Genomic DNA, 27,317 nt, shown 5'->3' with positions numbered 1-27,317 from the left:
CACAAGGGGAGAGATCTTAGTTTATAACTGCATTTGTTGACGGAAAATCTGCAAAATGTTGGCCATATTTTGTATAAGTAGTACTCAAAGGCAAGTAATGGACTTAATATATTGCATATTTAGCTGAGAGTGCACAATTATCAAACTACAACAATGAAACAGTTTATATATGAAACAATACAAATGTCACTGTTGTGATGATATGTTAAGTGCATACATAGACAAAAACTCCTTTATGGCTGATCAAAATGACACAGATGTAGTTTATTAAACATTAATTTGTGACAGATCACACAGCTGTATGATATAGTAAATAATAATGTTCCCTTTGAAGCAGCTGTAAACAATTATTCTAGTATTTGTACACATATATAAAAAAACAAAACATGGTCATTACATATTAGTTGTTAACATTTTCAAGACAAGTCAAAAACAATTTGATTACATAGTTCAACATCAATAGTCACTGGCAAAGACGTCAGTTTGAAACCATGATTATTTTACATTTTGATCATTTCAACAATACTTAAAACAATCTCCACACTATAGGTCAGTCCTCATGGAGCCGCGTGAGGTTCAGCGTCGTTCAAGCTCGCCTCCAGTGGTGAATGACTGACTCAGCATAAAAAAAATCTAATTAAAAATCGACGTAAAATGACATTCATGTTTGATTGGATGGTGAAAAGTGGGCCTTTCATACCAGATCACGGCTATAGTTCAGTGATTTTAACCTCTGCACAACACCAGCCAAGGGACAGATTTTTGCTGCCCATGCGTTCTGAATTTTTTAAAAGTAATTATTAAAACTGTTAAATTAGATGACTTACCTACCAAATGAAACACTTATTTAATTGTGTGTTCTTATACGTTCCCTACGAACTACATCAAAATCCACAATTAAACATCACAGGTTAAGACATTTCATTTTGTGCAATACAGACCATATACAAAGACATAACAAAATTAATACTTGCTCATATATCAGTGTTTGCTGTGATGGATTTTCTTACTTGTATTTGTCAGTGTTCACTGGTTTTATACGATCTGGCAAACCTCCAAAGTAGTGGCAAAATTGACACTTTCAGCAAATTTGAGTACTAGTGCTGGAATAAACGTGTTCATGCCTCGTTCTTAATTAAGAATACACATTTAAAATGATCCTTTTACAGTATAACAGACTTATCTTTGTAGTGCATTATCAAAGAGGTTAAAACCTGGAGTTTGAACAGATCTTTGGCAGTGACCGTATGTCTGTAAAGCCAGACACATAACCCAACGCAAGCACGCAGATGCAGACACAGACACAAACTCTTGAACAGGGCTCTGAAAGCATGTACGTAAAGTGCATTCTTGTGTTACTCTGGCGGCAACAAGCCTCAGCAGACAGTTTATGCTAATGCCCACTATAGCAGTGCTAAGAATGCGATCGCCCTCCATTATGAATTGTGTGATGGGATCAACAAGTGTAGCTGGAAGCGTTTGAGTTAAAGGGCTTGCAAAGAGTATGTTTCGGCTCTAAATCGGTTAAGGTGCTACTTCTCCTGACGTTTGCTGCTGCAGTGTTATCTTCATGTGTTAGCTGCTCTATCGACCTTCACTCATGCGGACGTTACAGTGTCTGCTACACCAGTGTTATCTTCTGTACTAGCTCTCCTCCTGTCTGTTGGTTCTCAGCAGTCTGAGTTCTTCCTCAAGGTAGCTTATTCTGTCCAGCAGAGCGGCTCTGTCGGCCTGGGCTCTCTGGTTGGCCTGCCAGCGTGCTTCTTCAATCTTGCGTTCATACCAGCGCTCCATCTGCAGAGTCACTGCCTCGAAAAAGTACTGCGTAACCTCCAGCGCGTGCATGTTTTCCCGCTCCTGGGCGAAGGAAGCCTCGGCGGGGTGCGGGTCTCCTAAACTTGTCATGGTTTGAGTGTTTTGTTTGGTCTTTGCTCTTTGTTGGGTGCGTTTTTTGAGGTTCCTGTGCTCGCAGCACTGATCAGGGACAGGTCTCAGCTCCAGACTCAAATCCTGAGGCTCATCTGGCGCTCGGTGAGGGTCGCTACAGGCCCGGGATCGTTGCTTAGGGCGGACTATACAAGGAGACTGGGGTGCAGATTGATTCTGTGCTGACTGCTTATCTGAAAAGACAGAACAGCTTCAGAAGGTTTGCAGCATACACACTGACACAAGCACCAGATGCAATTGCTAAGTAACAATAATCTTAATACCATGGATTTATTCTAAATTTAATAAGCTTTGCTACTTAATTGCAACATTTATTTCTCAGCAATGAGGTTATGTTGCACACACAAACCTTCGCTCTCTAAATGATTCAAATAAATGTTATAATTCATTTGGAGTAATTCAGCATTGCATCACTTGCTCAGCAACGGATCCTCTGCAGTGAATGGGTGCCGTCAGAATGACACAGCTGATAAAAACCATCACAATAATCCATACAACTAAACACATCCATCAGTAAGACGTTTAAAACGTCGTTTTTGGCTCCTCTATCTATAATATTACTTTCTCTAGAGAAAAAGTGTTCTGGTCTGAATCAGGAGAGACGCCCATATTAAGCACCATTTACAAGACAAAACAAGCCAAAACTGGATTTTGATGTGAGAGGACTTCTTCACTGGAGGAACCATTATTATGGATTATGCACTCGTATTTTAGCCAAAAGCAAAAATGCCTTAATGATGTATTTGTTTCTTAAAAACATGCAGCCTTCACCTTAACAAGATGTTGACTGATGGACTGGAGTGGTGTGGATTATTGTGATGTTTTTATCAGCTGTTTGGACTCTCATTCTGACGGCACCCATTCACTGCAGAGGATCTATTAGTGAGCAAGTGATGGAATGCTACATTTCTGCAAATCTGATGAAGAAACAAACTCATCTATATCTTGAATGGCCTGAGGGTGAGTAAATGTTCAGCAAATTTTCATTTTTGGGTGAACTATTCCTTCAAAGTGGTCAGAATGCTAGATCTTACAAGCAGCTGTGCATCGGGTTGTTCTTTAGCTCTGCGAAATGCATTAAAACACCTAATCCTGAATTATCCTTTACTTAACTAATGGTGAAAAAATGACTTTAACCTATTTTTGAAGAAGAGCTTGGAGAGGAATCTTTCACTGAATGTCTAGACGCTAAAAACATATCTCTAGACCCCTGCATTGATGTCTTGGTGATATATGCAGGGTTCTTACACTTTTTCCAAATTCAAATTCAAGCACTTTTCAAGGTGCATTTTCAAGCTTTTCCAGCACTTTAAACTGTGGTACATTACATGTTCACACACACACACACTTGAGTTTTTCCACTTTAAATGAGATATTATTGTGCTATTAAAAACCACCGGTCTGGATTGCATTGCATAATATAAATATCCAACATAAAGTAGCCTATATAAATGATAAAAAATAAAAAAATATATATAAAGAAAGAATTTACAGGGTATCGTGCAGGTCTTAAAAATTCTTAAATTTTATTTTAAAAATCCTGCAAAATAAAATAAATACTTTATGAGCGGGGTAGGGCAATGTCTATGGTAACATATTAAACCATAAAATGACTGCAAAAAAACTAAACATGATTCGCAGATCAAATACAGGTTTTCACAAATAGAACGAGTTTTATAAAGTGACAAACCTCACATTTCAGCCTTTAAAATATTTTTAAGAAATAAAGAAAAGGAATGAGTCAAAAGTATAAAGAATTATTTTGTTTCTCAGCGGCTCTGGTGGCGGAGGATGAATTTGCATTTTCAATAAGCCCGTCTGCTGTTTTTTTTTTTTCTTCTTCAGAACAAAAAACTAATGTGCCTTAAAAAAATAAAATAAAATTTAGACAGTAAGATGTGTGTGCTTTAAATTAAATTCATTCTGCTAAACTAGTTAAACTATATTTTGTTCCTTATTTGTTAATGCCTAAATTTAATTTCAACATTTCGTTATATATACACGTGTACAATAAAAATTCATGAAATAAATTATTTTGTCTGCTATATCCCCTCCATGTGTGTATAAAGACGTTCCGTTTTGTATATTTTACTTCTAATAACCGAACACAACACATATTTTATGTAACACTTACATAAGCCTTTATGTAAATGAGAACAAACACAGGAAAACCATTAATGCTGCATGCAGTGCTGTCTGTATGCGAGATGAGCTAGAAACTCTGTTTTGCTCATCTGTGTGTGTGTGTGTGTGTGTGTGTGTGTGTGTGTGTAAGAGAAAGAAACACAGCTGAATGTGTGTGTGGCTGCTCATTCATCCGTCATACCCGGTGAGACGCGGTCCACCTCGATCACATAGTAACCGGCTGATCCATCCTCAGGACTCGTGCTCGCTGCTACAGCCTCTGGTTGGTTAGTTGATGGAGAGTAACAGGCTTTGGCACCAGATGTATGTGGTACAGCTGTGTGGGAACGGGGATCACAATCTGAAAGCGTGTCGGTGAGGGACGAGGAGCGCTGTAACTTAGTGTTGCTGCGATCGCCAGAAAGACGCGTCTCCAAACTTTGGATCTTCGAAAGGCACCAGTTCTTGAGATCGCTGACCACTGATGCCTGCTTAAAGAAATCCAAAGATTAGCCCATGACCACTAAACACCAGATATTATTCCTTTTACATCTAGAGAAAAAAAGCAATCTGTTTCTCATGCATGTAAAATAGGGTTTATGCCAATATGAGTATCTGCATGTACATTTATTGGTGAACATTACCTGTCTTTTTTCTCCTTCCAAGCGTTCTTGTATGGCTCGCTTGTCGATGCGATGTAAACATTCAATCCTCTCAGCAGACACTCTCTCTAAAGTGATCTTATCTAGAGCTCTGATCTGAAATTGCAAACACACACACACACACACACGTCAAAAAAACCCCCCCACAAATTATGTACATAAAACATTTAATGAAATGTTCAATAAAAGTTCAAACAGATAAATACACATAGGTGCAAGCAGCATAAGGATTGGTGATTAGCAACTGAAATTATGGGCTGCTGAATTTAAATCGATTATTGGTTTTGGTTGAATTTTCCCTTTTGTATATACAGTAGGTCGAGTAGTCAATATATAGGCTACTCCCAAAAAGTTAACTAGTTCAAATCTGGGAAATGTTTTGACAAATCAAAAGGGACTCTAGATGAGCATGTTGTATGTGAATTGGACCAGTGGCCTTGAACAAGTTAGAAAAGGTACATTTCAGTGTATTGGACCCTTAATGAGGACACAGATGAAGCTCAGACATGAATGCTGGCAGGTCTTGTGAAGTCTAGGCTAGGTTTGCACCTGATGTTTGTTCTTGCGCTCCATTTGTCCCATCTTGCTGTTCATGAGCTCCTGCACAGTGTGAATCTCTGACTGCATCTCCTCTTTAGTGGCCATGAGCTGATTCTCCAGTTTGTTAATGAGAGGTTCACACCTGCAGCCATTCAATGGGGCCTTTAATGGAAATAACACACATGCATGAGTCGACAATAAATTTAAAGGTTTCTAATAGGTTCTATTTAGCTTTTAATTAAAAAAAATTTAATTCTTTTTTTCCCCCTGCAATCTGTAACATTTGAACAGGCGCTTTGCTGCCCATGCAGAGATGTTTGTCACTTATCATTTCCAGTGATTATTTCTTTAGAAAACTATACACATAAACAACAAATTAATTGAATGCTTTTTAAGTTTAAAAAGTGTGAAGTACAATTTATCTTAAAAAAAAGAAGAAATTCTTATAGATTTCAGTTGAATCCTGTTCATAGGATATTTGATTGTAATGTAATAATAAATGGTTGTAGTTTTACAAATTACAAACAAATATCAAGGTTTTTTTGACAGCCTAACTACTAAAAGTGATTTTTAATGGAGTGCTAAATGAGAAATAAATCAGTTTAATCTGATGGAGAAACTGGTTCCTCGCCTGCATGATCTTGCCGTCTTTGCCTCTGTAGAGAGTATAGAGCTGGAACGCTTTGTAGTTATGAGGAGGAGGAGGAGGAGGAGGAAGAGCAGATGAACTCTCCGTTTTACTCTTCTTCTTATGATCACTGTGTTTATTTTGTCTTCGAATGAGGGCATCTGATGGTGACAGCTGCAAAAAACACACAGCACACAATCCATAAGAGCTCTCTGACACAAGCTGCATGCAAATTCCTATCACTACTGCAATATAAACCCAGGCATATAATGTAATTCCCAGCTGATTATACATCATTCCCTAAACTAAAAAATACATGCATGACGAACCCTCTCTTTGACTTTCTTCTCGCTGTTTCTGTTGGCACGCGCCTCTGTGTCATTCCGGCGGAGAGAACTGTCACTGCCATGAGTGTCATTTGCAGGAGATACACTGTCCTGCACAAACACAGGAGTAAAGTCACATCATTGACAAAGACCAGCAAAATCTACGGAGCGAGTGGATATGAACATGATGAAATGTGTTATGCAGATCTGAGAGTACTACTCGTTTATTGTTAGCCAAAGGCCTAATGAAATTAAGCAAATATTTAAATATTGAACATCCGAGTGTAATGGCTTATTGAAAAAGAAATGACTGGATGTTGAGATATGTGAGCAAGACATCTGATGTTTTCACCTTTTTGATTAAACATTATAAGGTTAAACAAAGTTACAAAAATGAATTGCATTAATGGATGAATTGTTCATAAGATCTATAATATTGGATTTTTATTTAATGTCAGCTTTATTAAATCCACAAAAGGCAGGAATGTGTACAACTGTGAATAAATTATGTTCAAATTCTATTGAGACGGGTTGTGCTGTTTTTTGTATAATTCTGAGATCAGACAGTAGTAAAAAAACAAAACAAAACAAAAACATTCTCTTGACTGAATATATGTTTGTATTTAAGAATTATCTGAAATAATGCATCATGTATGATTTTTTATTTATAGTTTTATTTGTCAAGTCTATGCTATGGCATATAGTATTCACTCCATAAACATTATCTAACTAGTAAAACTCACATTCACACAGATGCTCATTCGGGTCTGATTGTGTCCGAGAGAGAGGGAGTGTAGGTTTGCTCCTTTACCTTTCTCGGCAGCATCTCATCACGCGGCACTGACTGCGCTCGACCCTCGGTCTTCATCTTGTCCCTCCTCTTCCTCACAGTGCGTCCACGAGTGAAGCTCTACATGTAAATACAGACATTCACATGTTGCTCGTCTTAACTCTTCACTCAGCTGAATTTAAAGCTGAAGAATGTAATTGGTCACGTTAATGGGAAAGTTAATGGATAATTGAAAATTCAGTCAACATTTACCCAACCTTATGATTTTTTTTTTCTTTTCCAGTCATACAAATTTGGAATGACAAAAATGAGTAAATCAAGTTTTCAATTTGGATAAACCATCTGTTTAAAAAGTATTGATAAAACCAAACTTTCATCCAATTATGATTTGTAAATCTGGCACATGTTTTTAGCTGCATGTGTGTAGACACAAAGACCACATTTAAGATTTTTTTAGGGGTTTTTTTTGCATACGATTTGCAAATGTGGTTCCAAATCTGATATGTACAGAATCTGATATTTGGTCAGTTGGTGCAATTTGAATGTATTTGTTGTTAAGCATATAATAAAAATATAAAAGGAAAAAAAATGAAGGACCTCTTCTTGTGAATTGCTCATAAGCACGTGTGTTTTCTTACCTGTGGAGCTTTGGTGAGCAGCAGCGCAACTTCAGGATTATCATTTTCACGAGCCTGATCGAGGGCCGTCTCTCCCGTCTTCACCCAATAACATACAGACAGAAGAATCATGTGCACACTCACACAGAGAAATGGGCTGAATTTCTGCTACATGCCAATAGCAGCTACAAACATCCAGACGATTTAACTAACTTGCCCAGTAAGATTCAGCTAAAAATGCAACATTCTGTTGCATTATGAATTACACTCTGAGAAATTTTGTGAAACTTTATCAATACATCATACACTATATAGACAAAAGTATTGGGCCACCCCCTTATTTAGAACAGGCACTTCCAAAACTATGGAAACAAAGGCATTGTCATGTTAGAATAGAAAAGGGTCCTGTCCAAACTGTTGCTATAAAATTAGAAGCACACGATTCCCTAAAATATCATTATTTGCTTAAACATTAAGATTTGTACTCATGGAAATTACTAAAGTAGTCAAACTTGTTCATTAGAAGGGGTGACCCAATACTTTTGGCAATATAGTGTATCTAAGCTCATTTTGCTAAGCTCATGCAGTATTTCTGAAGGTGCTCACATTGTTTTTGATGCGGCTGTCGGCGCCAGCCTCCAATAACATGCGTACAGTCTTCCTGTGATTCAGAGCAGCTGCAACGTGTAGAGCCGTGTCTCCTGCCTGAACGTCGGAGGAGATTCCAAATTAGGGATGAATCAGAAACATCTTCAGGATGGACATAATCACAGCTTACTCAAGGATCAGCAAAACGCCGTTTTAACAATATTTGAAGTCCTTACATGATTTCTTTCGGTCACTGAGCAGATGGCACTCAGGAGCGCTCGGATCACACTCGCATGGTTATATCGAGCAGACACATGCAGACACGTGTCACCAACCTAAACAAACAAGTCAACTTCATTTTAGTTAAAGAGCACATTTGTTTCATGTGTTTTTTTAATTGACAAACACACAGAGACATACAGTCAAACCAAAATTTATTCACACACCTTCAACATTTCTCACATTGTAAGTGTATTTGCTATAGTTTAGTAAATGGTAATAAAATATGACAAGAACTCAGAGTTAAACTGTGTCAGAACAAATTCATCTTTATAATGTCAGATCATTTTGATACAAAGTTATGTAATGATGAATTCGGCTGAATAGCTGTCAGCTGTTAAATTTAACTACACAATTAGATAATACCAATTTAGCTCAACCAATTACCAAGCAATGCTTCATTTTGTTCAGTCTGTGTGTAAAAAGTTCGCATTAGCAAATAAAGAAAAAAACACTTAAACAAAACATGGTCAGGTCAAAGTGTCCGAATAATTTTTGATCCCAAATTTGTATAAAGTTTTACTGGTAGTACACTGTATGAAGAATTTTTGGGTATAATTTGTCACAGTTTACTTTATTTTGCTATCCTCACTCATAAATTAACTATAGTGTCCTGCACCAACTAGCAAAAAAAAAAGAATCTCAAAAAATTATATCCGGTGTCTGAATAATTTTTGGTTTGAACTGTATGAATCAAACAGACAGAAAGAAGAGTTTGAGGGTACTTACGCTGTTCTTACTGTCGGGCCGAGAGCCGCCCAGCAGCAGGACTTTGGAGCTTTGAGCATGACCGTTCTGACACGCCAGATGAAGAGCCGTGTTTCCTGCCTGAGAGAGATTACATGAGCTGATCTCCTGCTATATGCTCAACTAGAACGTTGACGGTATTATTCCACATTGTACAAAAGATCCAGATGCAGTCCTGAATGCTGATTGGTCAATACAGCTGTAAAACACCTGTTCACCATATGACTGCACAGCACCCATGAAGACCAAGTACTGATTTTGCATATGAGGGCTAGAACTTCATGAATTAATAAAACAATGACATTATTTATTTTTGAATGATGCACTGATTGCTTTATTATAGCAGGCTATGCTGTACTGTAAATCATGACTAGTCAGGACTGAAGGAGTTGCATGTGCTCCACTGCAACAAAACAAAGCTGCATGAGATACATTTTGTAACGTTCATAAGCCAAAAGTACCTCCAAACAACATTATGTGTGCATTATTTGCACATATTTACAATTGTATTAAAATCAGTAGTAAGATAAATTATATACATCCAAATAATTGTATGTTGAGGTTGTTTTTGCTGTGGCAGTGGCGTTCACCTTGTTTTTAGCATGAACGTTGGCTCCGGCCTTCACCAGCAGTTTGACAGACTGACTGAAGCCGTGCCACGCAGACTCGTGTAATGCCGTGTTCCCATCCTGAGAAAAATATAGAAAATATAACCGCTGGAACACAGCTCTCCTTTGCATTTGTAATTTCAAATGCAATGTATAAAAGAAAACATCAAAAAAACAACGGCTGTTCATTATTTTTATACACAAATTTCATTTTTTTATTTTATTTAAAAGGGTAGGATTTTTAAAATGAAATAAACTATATTAAAAATGAGTAACAGGACTGCAAATTAGGCTTAACGTAGACTATCACAGCAGGCTTGGGACTAAATGGTTTATATTTATTGATATACTCATTACTTTCCTCATAAATGAAAGAAAAATGTTTATATATAATTAAAGTGCTTAACTGTATGATTGATTGAATGATTGTCAAAAGCAACTGATTTCCTCCATAGTTCTGATAGTTTCATGTCTCTCATATTACTCCACACTTTTTCACTTAAATCAGTATTTAATGTCCATTTATTTATTCGGCAGGTAGCTGTGTAATAAGTACACTTCAATACAGTACACTTCAAGTCATCGTCCTATCAGAATTTCCTGCAATAACAACACTTTTTCTAGCATAAGTGAATGAGAGATGTTTACCTTGTCTTGTCTATCTAGTGCACATCCTTCCTGAACGAGAGCTGAAATGACATCAGTGTTTCCCACCACAGATGCTCTGTGTAAGGCCGTCTGGTCACCCTGATAGCCAAAAAAATAATAATTATATATATATATCTGAAACATCAGACAGTCTGTGGTGATTCTGGCTGCACAGTGTGCTACTTATGAAGTATTACAGCACTTTAAGAGGGAGGTGTGTGTTACTCTCACTGGCTCCTTTACCATTGTGCAAAGGGAGCTCACATTCCCTATTATAAAACAAAGTAGAAAAGTCTTCTTTGGACCAGTTTTTCCTACAGATTTCTGATTTTGGTCATAAAAAGACAACAGATCATTATCCATTTCAAGTTGGAAATGAAAAAAACGATGCTGTATGAACATGATCTTGTTTGTGTGTTTAAGATCAACATTTCTCTGTTTTCAGTTCTCTGTAGAGCACTAAAGGACTACGCTGGCATCTGTAAAATCATGATTCTTTCTCTGGTGTAGAAAACAAAATAAACAACAAAAATGGCATGGTTGCCCAAACACAGATAAGGTTTATGGAAACACGTTTGAGTTTGTATTGTGGAATATCACCTGCCCTAAAGGTCGAGACACAAGGAGAACAACAAAATACCAAAAGTATCAGTTTCAAAAAACCTGTGATGTGGTCTGTTCCTCATTTGTCTTCTGACTTGACATATAATGCACGAGTTATGGTCGTTTTACGCCTTGTCTTGAGTTACTTCAAGACTTCTCCTTTTGTGTTCCATAAAATAAAGTCATATGGGATTGGAAGGACATGCGGGTGAGTAACTCGGTGACCAAACTGACATTTTTTGGTGATTTTTTTTTTTATATGTACACAAACATTTATGACATGGCTCAGTATGGCTCAAATCCCATTTTTTTAAACTTTATTTAAGGTCCAATTCTCACTATTAACTAACTATTAAATTACGACTTTTGCCTCACTAAGCTACTAATTTGCAGCTTATTAATAGTTAGTAAGGTAGTTAAGTTTAGGTGTTGAGTAGGATTAGGGATGTAGAATATGGTCATGCAAAATATGTGCTTTGTAAGCACTAATAAACAGCCAATATTTTAATGCTAATAAGCAACTAGTTAATAGTGAGAATTGGTCCCTATACAGAGTTGCCTTTTTTGACTCTGTTTGAGCAGCACAAAACACATGGAGTCTTTCATATGTGGTCCTAAATTAGACATAGCTCTGATGTTTTACAGTGCGACCTCAGTCTGAACAGTCAAATCTGAATTAGGTACAGTAAGGTGTTGAACTCATAAGTATTATGGTGACAGCTCTATACAAGCAAAACCTGAGGGTCGTATCATAAATATTTAAAACTTTTGCTCTCTTTCTCCTCATCCCCGTCCTCCTGTTTGCATGTGCACAAATACACTGGCGTCCACGGCACATCATCTTACAAATGAATGTGTAAACACTGACTTAAGTGGCCTGTATATTTACTTCTGTATAATAACAGCATACCGTCTTTATTATCGTTCTTTTGAGGACTGTGTGAAGAGTCATTTTTAAATCATATTTGATACTGGCCACATTTAAAAGAAAAATATGAGAAAAAATTCAGACTTGGTGTGCACACCAATGAAATGATTGTTTTTACGAGAGCAGATCTGTGTGCTTCTTGCTCAAAAGTGAAAAAATTGCAAACATGTTGTACTCACATCATCCTGAATATCCAGGTCACACCCAGCCGCCAGGAGAATCCTCACAACTGCAATGTGGCCCTTATAGGCAGCCAAATGCAGAGGGGTTCTGCCGTTCTGTGAGCAAACAACACACACACACACACACACACACACACACACACACACACAATCAGGCATGGGAACAAACACAGGCTGAATGATCGGGGGGGCCAGTGAATGTGTGTGGGACAAAACACATGACCGAACAGCAAGTGTGACCGTGACGCAAAGCTCAGAGTAAACTCTGCAGATGTCTGTTATGAACCCAAATAATCCATTTACATAATGAGTGAGACTAAATAAAATGCAATACATGAAATAGCCAGCAGGACAAACATCGGTTCTCTTTTCTACAGTTTTAGCCATCGACTAATCTCCCAGAGGACCAGCCTCATGCTACTTCAGCCAAGAAACCATGTCGCAAAGAGAAATGATCACAGAGCTGTGACACTCATGCCAGGCTGCCTATTTCACAAGGTGTGATGTGGTGGCTGTATTTATAGTGTTAATGGAACATGCATCAGTCCAGATATTAGATATAATATGATGTAAATGTCCTCTCTTAGAAATCTTACAGGTAACATGATTAACCCTTGTGCAACCTTTTGGACATTTTTGTCCTTTTCAGTTTTTTTTTTTTTTTTTATCATTTTGCCTGTGTTATTGCCAGCTGCATACATTTTGGCACAGGTGTGTATTTTTATTGGAATTTTACCATTTCACCCCTATTTCTTTTAATAAATCTATTTTGCACTAGGTGCAAAAAATAGTTCCTCTCAGGACCTTAAGGACAAAAATGTCCTCATTGAAACCCATTAAAACTGCTATTTTTAATTGCAGTGCCATTTAACTGTAAAATTATGCAATTTTTTTTTTAATAGGCTTTCATTCTGTTGGCAAGACTTCTAAATTAAATATTTTACTATTTTTTACCAGATGGTGCTATAAAGCAAATACTCACTTTATTCCTGTTTTCTACTTCTGCATATTATAGAGCCAATTGGATAAATAATTAGGGCTGCAACAACGAATCGATTAAATCGATAAAAATCGATTACTAAAAGCGTTGGCAACGAATTTCATAATCGATTCGTTGTGTCGCGCGACGCGAGACGTTTGATTATTAAAAAAAAAAAACTTTAGTTGAGCGTGGGCGGTCTCTCTCTCGCACGGATGGTAGCAGAGTTTGGCGCCTCATAAAAAAAAAAAAAAAAAAAAAGCAGCGGAGGTAGAGGAAAGATACATGGCGGAGGCAGAGAAATCCGTGCGACCCAAGTCATCCAAGGTGTGGGAGCAGGGGCGGCGTTTGCGTATGGCAGAGTGTGGCAGTTGCCATACCCTAGCCCAGTCAGGTGCTGTGAAAAATTATCCAAACTTGAGTCGCTTATAATTCGTTTTATTATTTTAAATCAGAGAGTTTTAAAAATAGTAAACCAATGATAAGCATTAAAATAACTTGTCAGTAAAACTGTAACGCCATTGGATCATCGAGCTCTCAGCGAGACCTCGTAACTTCACCCGCCTCCGTTCAGATTGACGCCGCGCACAGCCTGGAGAAGATGAGATCTCTGCTTTTTCGCAATGCAAGGGTGAATAAATAATTGGTGTTTGAATAGTACAGCGTTTTCTTTACTCAAACACTATGTCAGTAAAGGATAATGTTTTTGTGTGTTTGAAGAGTGGAGAAGAATTAGTTATTTGCTGTCTATATACGTTTTAAATATCCTGTGCATTATGTGCATAAGCGCTTAATTTGAGATTTTGGCCAAGTGTATTAAACAACAAGAAAAACTAAGCGCCCATATAGCTACAATCAAAGTTATATAACCTGTAAAGTTGATGTAAGCATAATGCACTTAATGCACTTATGCACTGCATAACAGTTACAGCCGTTCTAACGACAGACAAAACTCAGATCTCCGTCATTCTCTGGTCAAAAACATTATTAACTCCATTTGAGCTTGATTTTCATATAATGTTAAGTGCAAGTGTCTGATACAATACCAACGCTAACGACGCAGTGTTGTTAAATTATTTAATTTTTGCACCCCAAAAAGTCTATATATTTGGCAGATGTAAAGCATACATGTGTATGTTTTTTGTGTTAGTCCATTTTTATTTTATTTTATTATTATTATAACAGCTCAGGGATGTTCAAGGAGCAACATGTTGGTGCACTTTCTAAAGATTTTAGTTCTGTTTTTGAATAAAGGGTTGGAAATGAATGCTTTTCTTTTTTCTTTTTCTATTAAATCCGATTTATCGATTAATCGGAAAAATAATCGACAGATTAATCGATTATTAAAATAATCGTTAGTTGCAGCCCTATAAATAATGCAGCTATAATTGTGTGGGTGTGCTGGTATGGATGTCATAGTGTGGTTTGTATGTGTGTCATACAAAAAAAAAATTGTGTGTGTGTTCTTGTAATATTTGAGATAGAAAAACTCTACTGTAAATCCCAAATCCAACCACTGTGTGCACCAGGGGAGATTTGCTGGCATCTAATGGGGAAAATTTGGTACTGCACCCAAACAGAATCTTATGGAAAGCTCATTTTTGGAGATATCAACCTCAAATTTGGAACACAACTTGTTTAGATGTATGGCTTTGACTTTCTAGCAGGTTTAGAGTTCAACATGTTTCATAAAATATATATTTTATATAAAATATTTCATATAAAACATTTTCATAAACTTAAACTTCTATAACTTTTTTTTGGATTTACTTTTTAAACATTTTTTACTTCAACAATAATCTGCCATGGGTCTTCTTTAAAATGAGACCAAACTTAAGTCTGTGCTCCCTTATGACCGTTTTTTGACATGGACATTTTTGTCCACTGTGGACCTATGTGTAATTTTTTTATTGATGCACAAGGGTTAAGAGCTGTTTTATCATACGAGTCATTCCATCTCAAATTTTAGATTTTGTTAGTTTTTTCTACAAAGTTGCATGCCTATAACTCAAGAAGTTCAACAAGTTTCAACATTATTTCTAGTTTCAACACTTTTTGATCTTCAGACATTCCTCTTTAAAAGAAATTAAGTATCATCCGCATGCAAAGTGACCCACATTTGGTTTTTGAACACTGAAAATGTGTACAATTTAACAATTTACTCTTCTTAGAGCCATATTGAGATTGCAATATCTCTGGAACTGAACCAAATAGGGCCTTAAAAATGAAGATGCCAAAAGGAATAATCTAAAAGGTCATTAAGATATCTTTAATACTTCTTGAGGTACAGGCATGCAAACTTTGGAGAAAAAAAACTTGAAAAGTGCTTCATGAATGGTCAGCACTACCATATAATGAAACAAAGACTGCTGAAATCAACTTCACTTTTCTAGACCAGTCTCTGTGTAAAAATAACAATGATGCTGGAATCTTTCTGGTCATTTTTGGTTACCCTCCTGTAATTTGGCTCTGAATCTCAGGTGAACGATCATTTTGACCCCCCTCTACAAAACAGTGGAATGCTCAGTAAATATTTATCCATGAAATTTCATATTTTGGCTTTCATCATTATACATGTTTATCTTTCTTCAGAAAAAAAAAAAACTAAATTAAAAATTTAAGCCGGTAAAGTTTGTGAAATGTGGTTGAATAGACAGACACAGAATGACCCATATGTATACTGCAAAGATAACTGTATAGACAGCAGACAATAAACAGTTTCAGTTCTGCAATGTTAGTATATATTCAGCACAATATAAAACAATGCACAAAATAAAAGATAAAAACATTGATTTGAGGCTGCCAGTGAGATATTAGGAGTTTTTTTCCTTTTATCTGTCCTTTAACTCTGAGATAAAGATTGTTTAGCTGCCTGGCCTCAATTATGGCTCGCAGGCCTTCTGTGATATTTCATTGTCCTTGTCTTATTTTTCAAACATATGGCATGTTATCAGATAGGTCATTCCTATTTTGTAGCACATTTTCAAGTCCCCATATTAATACAATGGACAAAATATTACACTCACAATTTACAAATTTCACTACTTTGGTTTGGTTTTAGTGAATGTTCTTTCTTGTCATGTCTCCATGTGCAGTTTCACTTGTTCATTTATGTAATCAAAATTATTTAAACAAAACATTACTTCTTTGGAAAAATAATATAAAAATTATTATTAACACTTCCTTAATGGAAGTGATGTCTTTTTATGGGAAAATAACAGCACACACCAAGTATTAGCATTCAGTTTGATGAATTCTGTGATGTTCTGTGGTATTATTTGGATTGTCAATCTAAAACATTATATCCTGTTTGATCCAATTACAGAAATCAGTTTGATTATATCAATATTTTAAAAGATCTTTTTATTTCCATCCTGTTAGGTACCATACTAACAGCTCCAGCTCGTTTTGACGTTATTGTGCAAAAAATGGCAAGTTACAGGGATAAAGTTTACGTGCCTGGGTTTGACCAGAGCATATTTAAAAAAATATAAATAAATAAATAAATAAAAGTAAAAAAAAAAAAAAAAAGCCTGGTATATATATTATTAAAATACTTTCTTAATTTACAACACAGACAGGTTTTTTTTACAGAATTCAAAGTAGACTACAGCATGAGAGCAATAACCAAATGACATAGTAAGCTGTCATACGCTGGTTAAACTGAAGTTAAACATCTTTATTACTACAGGGCAGAGGGCATTAAGTGTTGATTACAGGGTGGAATTCAGATGCAGTTGCACACATGCAAAAAAAACAAACAAACAAAAAAAGTGAAGAGGTGCAGTAGGGTAATCTTAGGCCTCCGAAGAGTCCGTTTTAACAACACCATGAGATCAAGAAGTGACATCAGACACGTGAAGGGGTTCAACAGTACTGAAGGATAAAAAAAGGTGTTAAAGTAGTCTAGATTAATGTTAAAGTCACCTCACATGATGAGCGAAGCGCCTAGAAGAGACCGAGAAAGTGTTCAATTCATCCAGGATATATAAAGGCAGCAACAAACAATAAGCAGTAATTAAAGACTGTGTGTTCAGAGCTTCTGTCACACCTGGTGAGCGTAAAACTGCTTAAGCACGGGCACAGTGCAACTGCTCAAAACGTTCTTTATATTCTGAAACTGGATATATTGTGCAGCACTAGTGGGAGTGATTATGTAACAATGCGGGGGAAGAGACCAGAGGTATGTGCTTGCTTATGTCTGTACCACCTTGTGTTCACCTCCTTGAAAATACTGACAAATTATATTGATCGTTTATTTAACCTTAACTGTCAAAGTGGTTGTTTTCTATACTCACAGAACAGAATTCTGAATTCACATTATTTATTTATGATATTTACAAGATTTAGCAGAATATGAATATTACTTCTATCAGAATCTGACTCAAAGTGGTGGTCTGATCTCTTTTGCTTTTGGGCTGTCAGAAGTCTCACTCTTCGTTTTCCTGCCATGTCTCATCGTCTCTTCACTGCTTGAGCGCCGCTCAGCAGGAGCTCTGGTCTCACCATTGTCCTGGTGAGAAGGCCATTTATTGTCTGTGCTTGAATGATCTGTGGAGGTCTCTGCAGGTAGGGCTGGGGGCTTTCACAAATCAGATAAAACCCTGCGGTGAGGGACACACCTGAAGCTTTGAATGTGACACCCCAGGTATTCATGGGTGTGGCATTTTGGGCGGGTCAAAAGTAAATGTGCATATAATGTTTTATTAATACATTTACAATTATTTTGTAAACAAATCAAACTTACTTATGCCTCCCCAGTCTAAAGTTGTTGTTGCATGATGAATCTTTATCATATGCATTTAAAAGTATACTTCAAATAATAACATTAGAGGTGACAGTAAGACTAAAGCAGTTTGTCCATTTAAAGATTAGCTGACACCAGAGATTATGTTTGTCTACACTTTAATCTCTAGTAACAGAAGTAACAACAACACTTCATGCTACATTAGCGGCAATGAGATGTCTTCTAGTCAACACTATGCATTGCATTATCGCTAGAATGTTATGAAACAAGATTTTGGTTTTCCTTCCTGTGTGCTCTCTGATTGTAGGAAAAAGTCTTAAGCTTTGTTTCAAAAATTCAAACAGGTACATTAATAATGAAGAGCCGAATGAATTTCTTTTTTTTTTTTTAAATCAGTATTCTGATATCCTATTCTGAGAATATAATAACTTATCCTTAATATAATTACATCTACATAAATACATAACATTACATTAAAGCTTAACTGTCAAATGGAACAAAATAATAGTTCATTTAGATTCTCATACATTGGTCTGGAGCCTTGAAATGAACTTACTTAGAGTCTCAACACAACTTTCACAAAGAAAGCATTAAAAATTCCTAATTCCTTCCTTTACATCTGAGCTGCTGAGACACTGAATACACCGGATCATAAACCGCCAACATATACACTGAACACAGTGCCACACTTCCCTCTGAAAAACACAGTGCATCAGTTATCGGTAACACTTTATTTTAGGGGCCAATTCACTATTTGCTTATTAGCTAGTTGCATATTAGCATGCATACTGGTTGTTAATTAGTACACTGTAAAAAAAAACCAAAACAGTAACTCACTGTAAAAAAAAATTTAATTGCCAGCAAGCCTGTAAATTAACAAGAGTACCGTAAATCACCAATTACAATTGTACTGTAAAAACACAGCTCATTATTGTAATATATACTTTACAGTAAGTGACTAATAATACCATGCACTGAGTTAACATATTTAATTTGAGGAAACTGATTGCCTTAAATCTCCTTATGAAGAATGAATGGACTACACAGGCACATGTGCGATTTGGGACAAGACCACGTTCTTGAAATGCAATATTTTATGCAAATAAGCTCCAAAACCTGTACAGAAATGGAATTCGCTCTACCATGTACACAGAGGGTGGAACGTCAACTTCTCAGATTTCTGAACCCAGTATATTAGTAAGTTTACTAAAGCATGTTACTCACCTTGGTAATGGCTACCTTGGCCCCTTTGTTGATGAGCTGAACCACATGATCAGCTTGGCCCTTGTGCGAGGCTATGAGGAGACGCTCAGAGAGGGCTCGCACAGATGATGCATCCTGCTGGCTCATGAATTAGGGAAAGACTTGGGGAGGGGGGAACTACTGGGATCAGAAACAGGAATGAGTCCCTCTGCCTTGGGATGTGAGGAGAGAGGAACCATAGATGTCCAGCTCTTGGAGGGATCTAACCCTCATGTCGTTTGGAGAGGCCTGTAGGGAAACAGGAAATGGCACAACTGTCATAACAGTAGCCATAGTTTTCCAGAGTAGAGCGGATGTGACACTGAAGAGAGGGAGGTTTGTGCGGTTGTCAGCGCTACATCAGCTGATTTGTCATATCATACATTTATTAATCATTTTTTGTTCCATGTGGTTCACCTACAGTGGTGGCCAAAATTATTAGAACACTAGTATTTTCAGCATTTAAAAAAAAAATGGTAATAATTGTAATAATCGAGTGAGATTTGTGTCTGACAGCAGCCAGTGCTCCACACAGAGATCTGATCATCATCAGTCTGTCTGGAACGACATGAAGAAACAGAACAAACTGAGACTAAATCCAGAAGAACTGTGGCAACGTCTCCAAGATGCTTCAAGAAACCTACCTGCAAAGCTACAGTACTGTGAAAAAGTTTAAGGCACTTGTGTAAAAATGCTGTAAAATGATTTTTACATTTAAATGGCAAAATGAATGTTTGGAAATGTAAACTGATATTTCCTACTGACACACAAGATAGAAATAACTTAAAACCATTTTTAGCAGCTGAAAATACTAGTATTCTAATCATTTTGGACACCACTGTATAATGTTATTGATGCAATTATATTTTATGTTTTCAAGACCATTTTGATGACCTAATAAAATTAAATGTTCGTTTACACAACAAAAACTCTACAAAGTCCCTCCTTGCATATGAAATAAGTAAAAAGCTACATTATGTTTGCTGTTACATCTAATATAGTTTTTAATTGCACCACCCTTCAATATCAGTCTCTTTGTAAAACTCTATTGCATTGTCGACTCAAATTTATTCATATAGTGCTCTTCACAATACACATTCTATTAAATCAGCTTTCCAGAAAATCATGATTTAAATACTTCTAATATCTTTATATCTTCATGCCTTTTAATCACATTTGGCCTATTAGAGCTGGGCGATACATTTTGTGATGATACAAGCAATCAAGCAGTTAAGATTTGCTGTGTAGTATATATGGCTTTACGTGAGCATACTGTATGTATGTGGATTGAGTTGGACATAGTTATATATCACACTTTATATAAAGAGCTGGGTGATAATATGGTTACATTTTGCAACAAAAAGTCAGGTAGTTGAGATAAATAGCTTTATTTGAGTGTACTGTAAGCATGCATAAAAGGTATAATATACATCTAACATTATATAAAGAGTTTAATACAGTCTACAGTTTACATTTTGTGATGATATAAACAATCATGTAGCCAAAATTTGCTGCATAGTATCACTACTGAGATTCATCGCAATCGGCTCTGAAATGTGCCGCTCAAACCGTTCAATTATCTGGTGCAAATGATTAGGAATCTTGTTCAAAATAAACTTGTGTGTGTTTCTAATGTTATGATTCTTAAGAAGGATCTGCAATAGGCCAGCTGCTACACACATCGTATGCTTACACTGACCCTGTTTATAACAACTTTCGTTTGATGTACACAGAATATGACCAAAAAAAGACCAAAGGTGAGCTTATGACAAAAGTTACATAGTTTCAACTTGACAGAAGTAGAACAGAATTGTAGGGGACACACACACACTGATCCTATTCCTTAAAATGCATTACGTTTTGCATCAAAGCACAGCACCACATGTAGAGACAACAGTGGAAATGCAAATTCCGTTATGCTCTCCCTCTTAAATCCAAACAGCAACCAAAAAAAAGTCTAACCCAAAACCATGAGGCACTGTGATAGTGATATCACGTCTGTGAAACATGAACCCTTGGATCATAAAAATGAAGCAGGCTGAACAGTCACGTACTAGAAGTATTTATTTTTAAACAGCAGTTACGTTCACTGCAAACAGCATGACAGCAAGCCCTACAATCAACCGTCGGTCAAATCTCACTGCGTAATGGCATGTTATACACTGCCCTGCACTAGCATGACAGGCTAGAAGTTCCCCCAAGTGTGAAGAAAATGAGTACTGCTATTATACACTTTTTGTTTGAATGTAATTGGTATAATGGTCTGTTGTGACTATTCTATTAAGAAACCTGATTTAAAAAGTGCTTTGAAATGTGCAAAGCTGCAGCACTAACCAGTCTAAACCCACAGAACTTCAAAGTCTGTTTCAGACATGTAGTATTTATGATGATGACCACTGAAAGAGCCGCAGATGCACTATGGTTGTAATTCAGAGGACAGCTGACATGAGCGTGTGTAGGCATATCCCCTCCAGCCTCCCTATGTGTCTTTAAAGGATTCTCCGGATTCTCTCTTTTCATGTTTTATGGTCACACACATTAGTGAACTTTAAACTCTGGCCTTTTCACAACCTGAAGAATGGCAGAGTCTCAGCTGTCTCATAGTTTCCCCAAAACAATAGGGAAAAACATTCCCACCTTTTCAGGAGAATGCAGGACAAAAACTGTGTAAGGCTTAAAATAACAAAGATATTGTACATTTTGAAATGAGCTCTAAAGGGCCGTATGTGTGACATAAAATGCAAGTCCTTAAAAGTTAGGAAGGAACAAGTAATTTTAACACACACACACACGGTCTTTAAATTGTATTATTATATGACATCAGATAACTGTTAAGTGGCATTTGGACATTTGTTTTTAAACACATTTCAAATAGCTTACTGAAGTTGATTATTGGAGTTTTTTGTAAGAATGAGGCTGTGGTCCAGGGTTCGTCTGTCGTGCAGAGTTTAGCTCAAACCCTGACCAAACTCTCTCAAAGCATCTCTGAAGACTTGATGCGCTTTCTTAGTTGTCTTTGATTAGCATGATCTGTAGTTTTAACAAATGCCTTGAAGCTGTCAAATGTCGCATTTTGTCAAATAAATGGGGATCTGAACACAGGTAACACTGAGAAAGAGTTCACACACTGTAAAAAATTGCCATGAATTAACAGGATTAAAGAGTATTATTTTACAATAAATCACTGTAGTCAGAAGTTTACTGTGAAATTAATGCATGCTGGGTCACTTTCTTACAAATGGCATTGAATGAACAGCAGAATGATGCTGTTCTTGTTTTACTGTGAATTCACATTATAGCATTGTCTTTAACTCTGCCACTGTGAGAAATTTAGTTGTTTACTGCTGTAATTGTTTTGAAGTCACCATAATGGTGATTAGTGTTTATTTGGTATCTTGGACCCTGTATATTCATACATTTAAATTTCTGATCTAGTCATGTCTTAGTGTGATAAATGAAAACATTTGTCAAAAATGATGACAAGCTAGAATATGAAATAAGCTAATTGCCTGACTTTAAGTTAGTCAAACTATTCTTAGCATGAACATGAAGATTTTATTTTTTTAGCCTATATTTATGCACGAAGATGAACTAATAATTTATTTCATATTAATATCCATTTGTGGATGGATCTTTCACAATAGTGAAGCAATAGCTGAGATGCATCTTTGAGAGATGGGACATCAATACTCGACAAACAAAACACAACAATGGTAACATTCAACAAATAAAAGCAACACAATATAAACCTAACAACTAACAACACAGACTGCTAAAAGTGAACCAAAAACAAGTTCAATAGCAAAATAAAACCAACAAGAATCAAAACACAGTATGCTGTTTGTTTACAAGAAATTCCTGAGAGTGCCGTTAAGATAAGACAGATAAGATAAGAAGTCCCTCTGTGAAATTACTGTGAAAGTAATGCAATAATTCACCTGGAATATACTGTCATTTCACACTATTTTTTTTAACAGTGCACTGTTATTCAGGCACTGCAACACTTAAAGCTGATTGAAAACCAGAACTAAAAAAAAAAAATGTTCTGAATATTACAAAACTAGGAATGAGAAGTGACAACAGAATCAACAGCACATAAACCGGATAACATCAAAGTAATAAGTAATTTTGTCACAACTTACAATGTACATCACCTGTAAATTTCATGGAATATTTAAACAAAATATGACATCTCTCAGAGGTCTTGAAGAAAATAACAGTAAATATCTCTTCAGCATCTGTACAAGCCCTGGTGCTCAGTTTGTCCTTCACATCACCAACATGACAATACAGCTAATCAGATTCCTCATCATAATGTGAACAGAAAAATCAGACACACGCATCTGGTTTCAAGTTAATTTTGTTATGGTCCTGTGTGAGAGAAACATGAGTTGTAGAGAAAGGTTCAGGGCATAAAAGTGCACTTATGAAATTTAATTTTCATGACATCATTTTCTGGTGTGCAACAACTAAAACCCACGAAACCATTTAACTCTAAAGAATGACATATTACATTATATTATATTGTAATGTCTTTTTTATTTATTTAAAATAAAATAACATTTAATAACATTGAGATATTATTATAGATTTTATTTGTATTTTGCATCAGTTTTTATTTCTATATTTTTAATAAAATAAATTAAAATCTCTCTCTATATATATATAAAATAAAAATTATTAAATATATATATATATATATATATATTTATTTTATTTAATAATTTTTATTTTAGTACATCAAGTTAAACTCAATTAGAAGGAGAAACGTTACTGGCAACTAGCTGAAATAAAGTATTTTATATTTAATTTAATTTTATTTTATTTCAGTTACCATTTGATTTATGTCAAGTAATGAAAATGAAAATAAAAACCATGAAAAAAGTAATTACGTTTTTTTATTTTAGTTTTTAATGGTTTCAATTTAACTTTCAGTTTCAGTTTCTATAAAAAGTGTTTAAGCACCCAGTTATTTGGTCTGGTGCTGCAAGAGCGGAGCAGAAATTACACTGCAGCACAATTTACATTGAGTCCTATGGAGAACGTTTTTACCGTTCAGACTAGTATACAAAAGCAGAATATCAATATGAACTATGAGAGGTATCTTACAATGTTGCCATCTGGCAAACTCAAATAAATTATAAATGATCAATCTAAGTAAAGATGAAAGGTTAAATATCATTTTATTTTTTATCCTTTTATTTATTTTTACTATACACTTTCATGTTTTATCATCAAAAATGGCCCTACACACATTTATTTTATTTATTTATTTTTACAGCATGAGTTTATAATCCATCACAGATAAACGTGCCCATAAATGGCTTGTAAAAATTAAACAAACAGTGACTGACCACTTTACATGTCAGACAGTCTCTAAATGGGTGTTTATTGGCAAACAAGCTCCAATGTAGACCACAACTTTTGCTGTTGAGTCCAGCTTTTCAGCAGCGTTGGCCTGATAAAGTCATCATTAATGAGAAGGCAGCTGGACATAGCTATACTGCAAGCGCCTGATCATAATTAGAAAAATGAGGAAGTAGTTGTGCTACTTGAACCGAATATTAATTTAAGGGCCTGTTGGTCAGCCCAAGGAGTGCTTTTGTAAAAAAATATATATAGAAAAGTGAAGGGACTGCTATACTAGACATTTTTCCTAAGAGGACTTGATTATTTCCCTCTTTGAAACATTATCCCTATGACGGTTAGTCATAATCCTTTCTCCTTGTGGCGACGTACAGCAAGAGTTTCATTTTTCAGCTGCATTCAAAGGATTTGAGGTGGAACTCTGCTAAATGTTCTTGCCAGAAAATGTCTGGAGCATACGCTCGGAGGCATACGGCAGATCTATTAAATGATACAGAGTTTGATCCAAAATAAAGGGTGAATCTCACGAAACCTGTCAAGGTCATGTCAAACTCACATTTCATTGTCAAGAAATATGAATATATTTTGACATTTTTAATGACAAGCACATTCCGGCCTAATTTACAGTTAAAAAAAGAATTCATTTCATTTATGCAACATATTTAACATCTGACCATGACAGGTTTCCACGACATAATTTCTATGGCGAGACAGCATTTTTGCATTTAAATTACTCTTTAAATAAAAACAATAAATATTGTTAATGTTTCGAAACAATACGAAACTCAATTTAATTGATTTCAAGTTCTGCAACTTAATAAAACATAGATTTTTGTGAGTTTTACAAAGCATTATCTATAAACAACTTCACTTAATAGGTTTCAAAAATGATGTTGTTACATGATCTGAACATCGGATGACCAATACCAAAAACAGTCTGAATGATATCACCACACCCTTTATCTGAGCCAGAAACCCCTCCATCAGACAAAGGGTTTGAGACAAACAATAGAAACAAATCTGATAATGATAAAGATGCATTTTTATAGCAATGTAGAGCTACTTCAAACTATTTCAGACACTACAGTCACTAAATGTCTTAATACAGTATCAGCAAGGATGAACTGTGCTTAACTGAGCTCACAGAATTAAACTCATGCACATAGCTAACTGAACAGTGTGCATTACCCGTTAATAATGCTTCAGATTAGACATGTAAAATAATGTGTTTCTGACCTTAGCCACTCAAACACTTTAGACACGTTTACTGAAAAATACCAGTTACTGCAGTTATCGTTCCTAAAGTAAAATAAATTAAAATCCTAAAATAAATGATATTTATAAATAAATAGTCTCAGTGGCTAATACAAAGCTGTGAAAAAGTGTATTATTTTGGTACAGCAAATACGGTGTTATTGGCAGAAACGCTGGTTACAGTAGTAAATTGCACAATGAATGTCCCGGTTCTATCATTCTATCTATTTTTGAGTAGTTTGTGGTCATAAATAAAGCAAACGGTTTTTAAATGCCAAATTTTGTCCTAGTTTGTAGCTGCATTAATCAAAATCAACTTTATTTAAAACAACAGAAGTCAGAAGCTGCGTGTGTACTTAGCTATATTTAGGGAGCATAATCGTACTACGAAAACCTTAAAATTATGACAAAACCAAACCAAAACTTCCTTTTGGGAAAGTCATCATTTGATAGATAGCTAGAACTAGCTACCCTGCTGAAGAAAAAAAAAACAATAGAAACCGTCACAGAAAATCTAATGGTGTCCACTACAAATACCATTACAAAACATCAACTTTTAACCATTAAGAAATGGTTTCCCGTAGTGTGTTTTGGGACATATTCCATTAGTATTTAGTGGCATTAACAAGCCACCAATTGAAGGCGACCAATACCAGTAACTGTTAGAGACCAACAGTGACCATTACAGTTTCAAGTAAAACCAATACAATTCCCATTATAACCAGTAAAACCATTACTTAAACCTGAATACACACAGACTCATGGGGACTCGTGTCACGGTGGGGACCTAAATTGAGGTCTCCACGGGTAAACAAGCTAATAAATCACTCAGAATGAAGTTTTCTGAAAATCTAAAAATGCCTGTAGTCTCCTGTAAGGGGTAGGTTTAGGTGTAGGCTTGGTGTAGGGTGATAGAAAATACAGTCTGAACAGTAGAAAAACCATTATGCCTATGGAGAGTCCCCACAAGGATAGCAAACCAGATGTGTGTGTGTGTGTGTGTGTGTTACAGAGAGCCAGTGTGAATGCTCTGTCTAGCACATTCTTGTGAAGGATTGTCCCAGCAACCACAGCACGGCAGGCTGATTGTTATTCCAAAGCTTGTGAGAGAGGAGAGCACTGCTCCTAACAGCTACCCAAATGATCCCATTAAAGTTCACATAACAGGGACTAGTTCAACAGCGGGTTAACACATCAGTGAACACAGCTGAACACAGAAACAAAAAAACGAAAAACAAACAAGGCTAAACTTTGTTAATACTCATCAAAACCTACCTTACACACAGAGGACATTCACGTGAACTCTTCCTTGCACAAGCTGCTATACAGATTTCCCCCGAAACAGGCAAAATTCCGCAAAGTGGCGCGTGGGAAAAGAAGAGCGCTGGATAAACATGATCCAAACTGCGCAATGAAGTGAGGAGGAGGAGTAACTCTTACTCATGTGCCATCCAGCGGCGAAGCGTGAGACTTCATTACAACCGGACAGAGCATTTGCACTACTATGGCGA

The 27,317-nt window shown here is 36.1% G+C and overlaps 1 protein-coding gene across 1 annotated transcript; it reads right to left on the bottom strand.

Moving 5' to 3' along the window:
• Positions 1-243: 243 nt before the first annotated feature.
• Positions 244-27,308, bottom strand: ankrd6b (ankyrin repeat domain 6b). Its single transcript, XM_058756383.1, has 16 exons — positions 27,082-27,308; positions 19,168-19,434; positions 12,215-12,313; positions 10,505-10,603; positions 9,839-9,937; positions 9,231-9,329; positions 8,459-8,557; positions 8,241-8,339; positions 7,656-7,733; positions 7,039-7,137; positions 6,231-6,338; positions 5,905-6,075; positions 5,283-5,435; positions 4,716-4,829; positions 4,274-4,559; positions 244-2,120 (listed from the first exon to the last, which is right to left on the bottom strand). The coding sequence occupies exons 2-16, from the start codon at positions 19,291-19,293 to the stop codon at positions 1,645-1,647; spliced, it is 2,205 nt and encodes a 734-aa protein (XP_058612366.1). The 5' UTR covers positions 19,294-19,434; positions 27,082-27,308; the 3' UTR covers positions 244-1,644.
• Positions 27,309-27,317: the final 9 nt, after the last annotated feature.

This window comes from Onychostoma macrolepis, chromosome 20, assembly GCF_012432095.1.
Source record: "Onychostoma macrolepis isolate SWU-2019 chromosome 20, ASM1243209v1, whole genome shotgun sequence".
In the NCBI taxonomy this organism is placed as follows: domain Eukaryota; kingdom Metazoa; phylum Chordata; class Actinopteri; order Cypriniformes; family Cyprinidae; genus Onychostoma; species Onychostoma macrolepis.
This window is presented reverse-complemented; position numbering and strand designations above follow the sequence as displayed.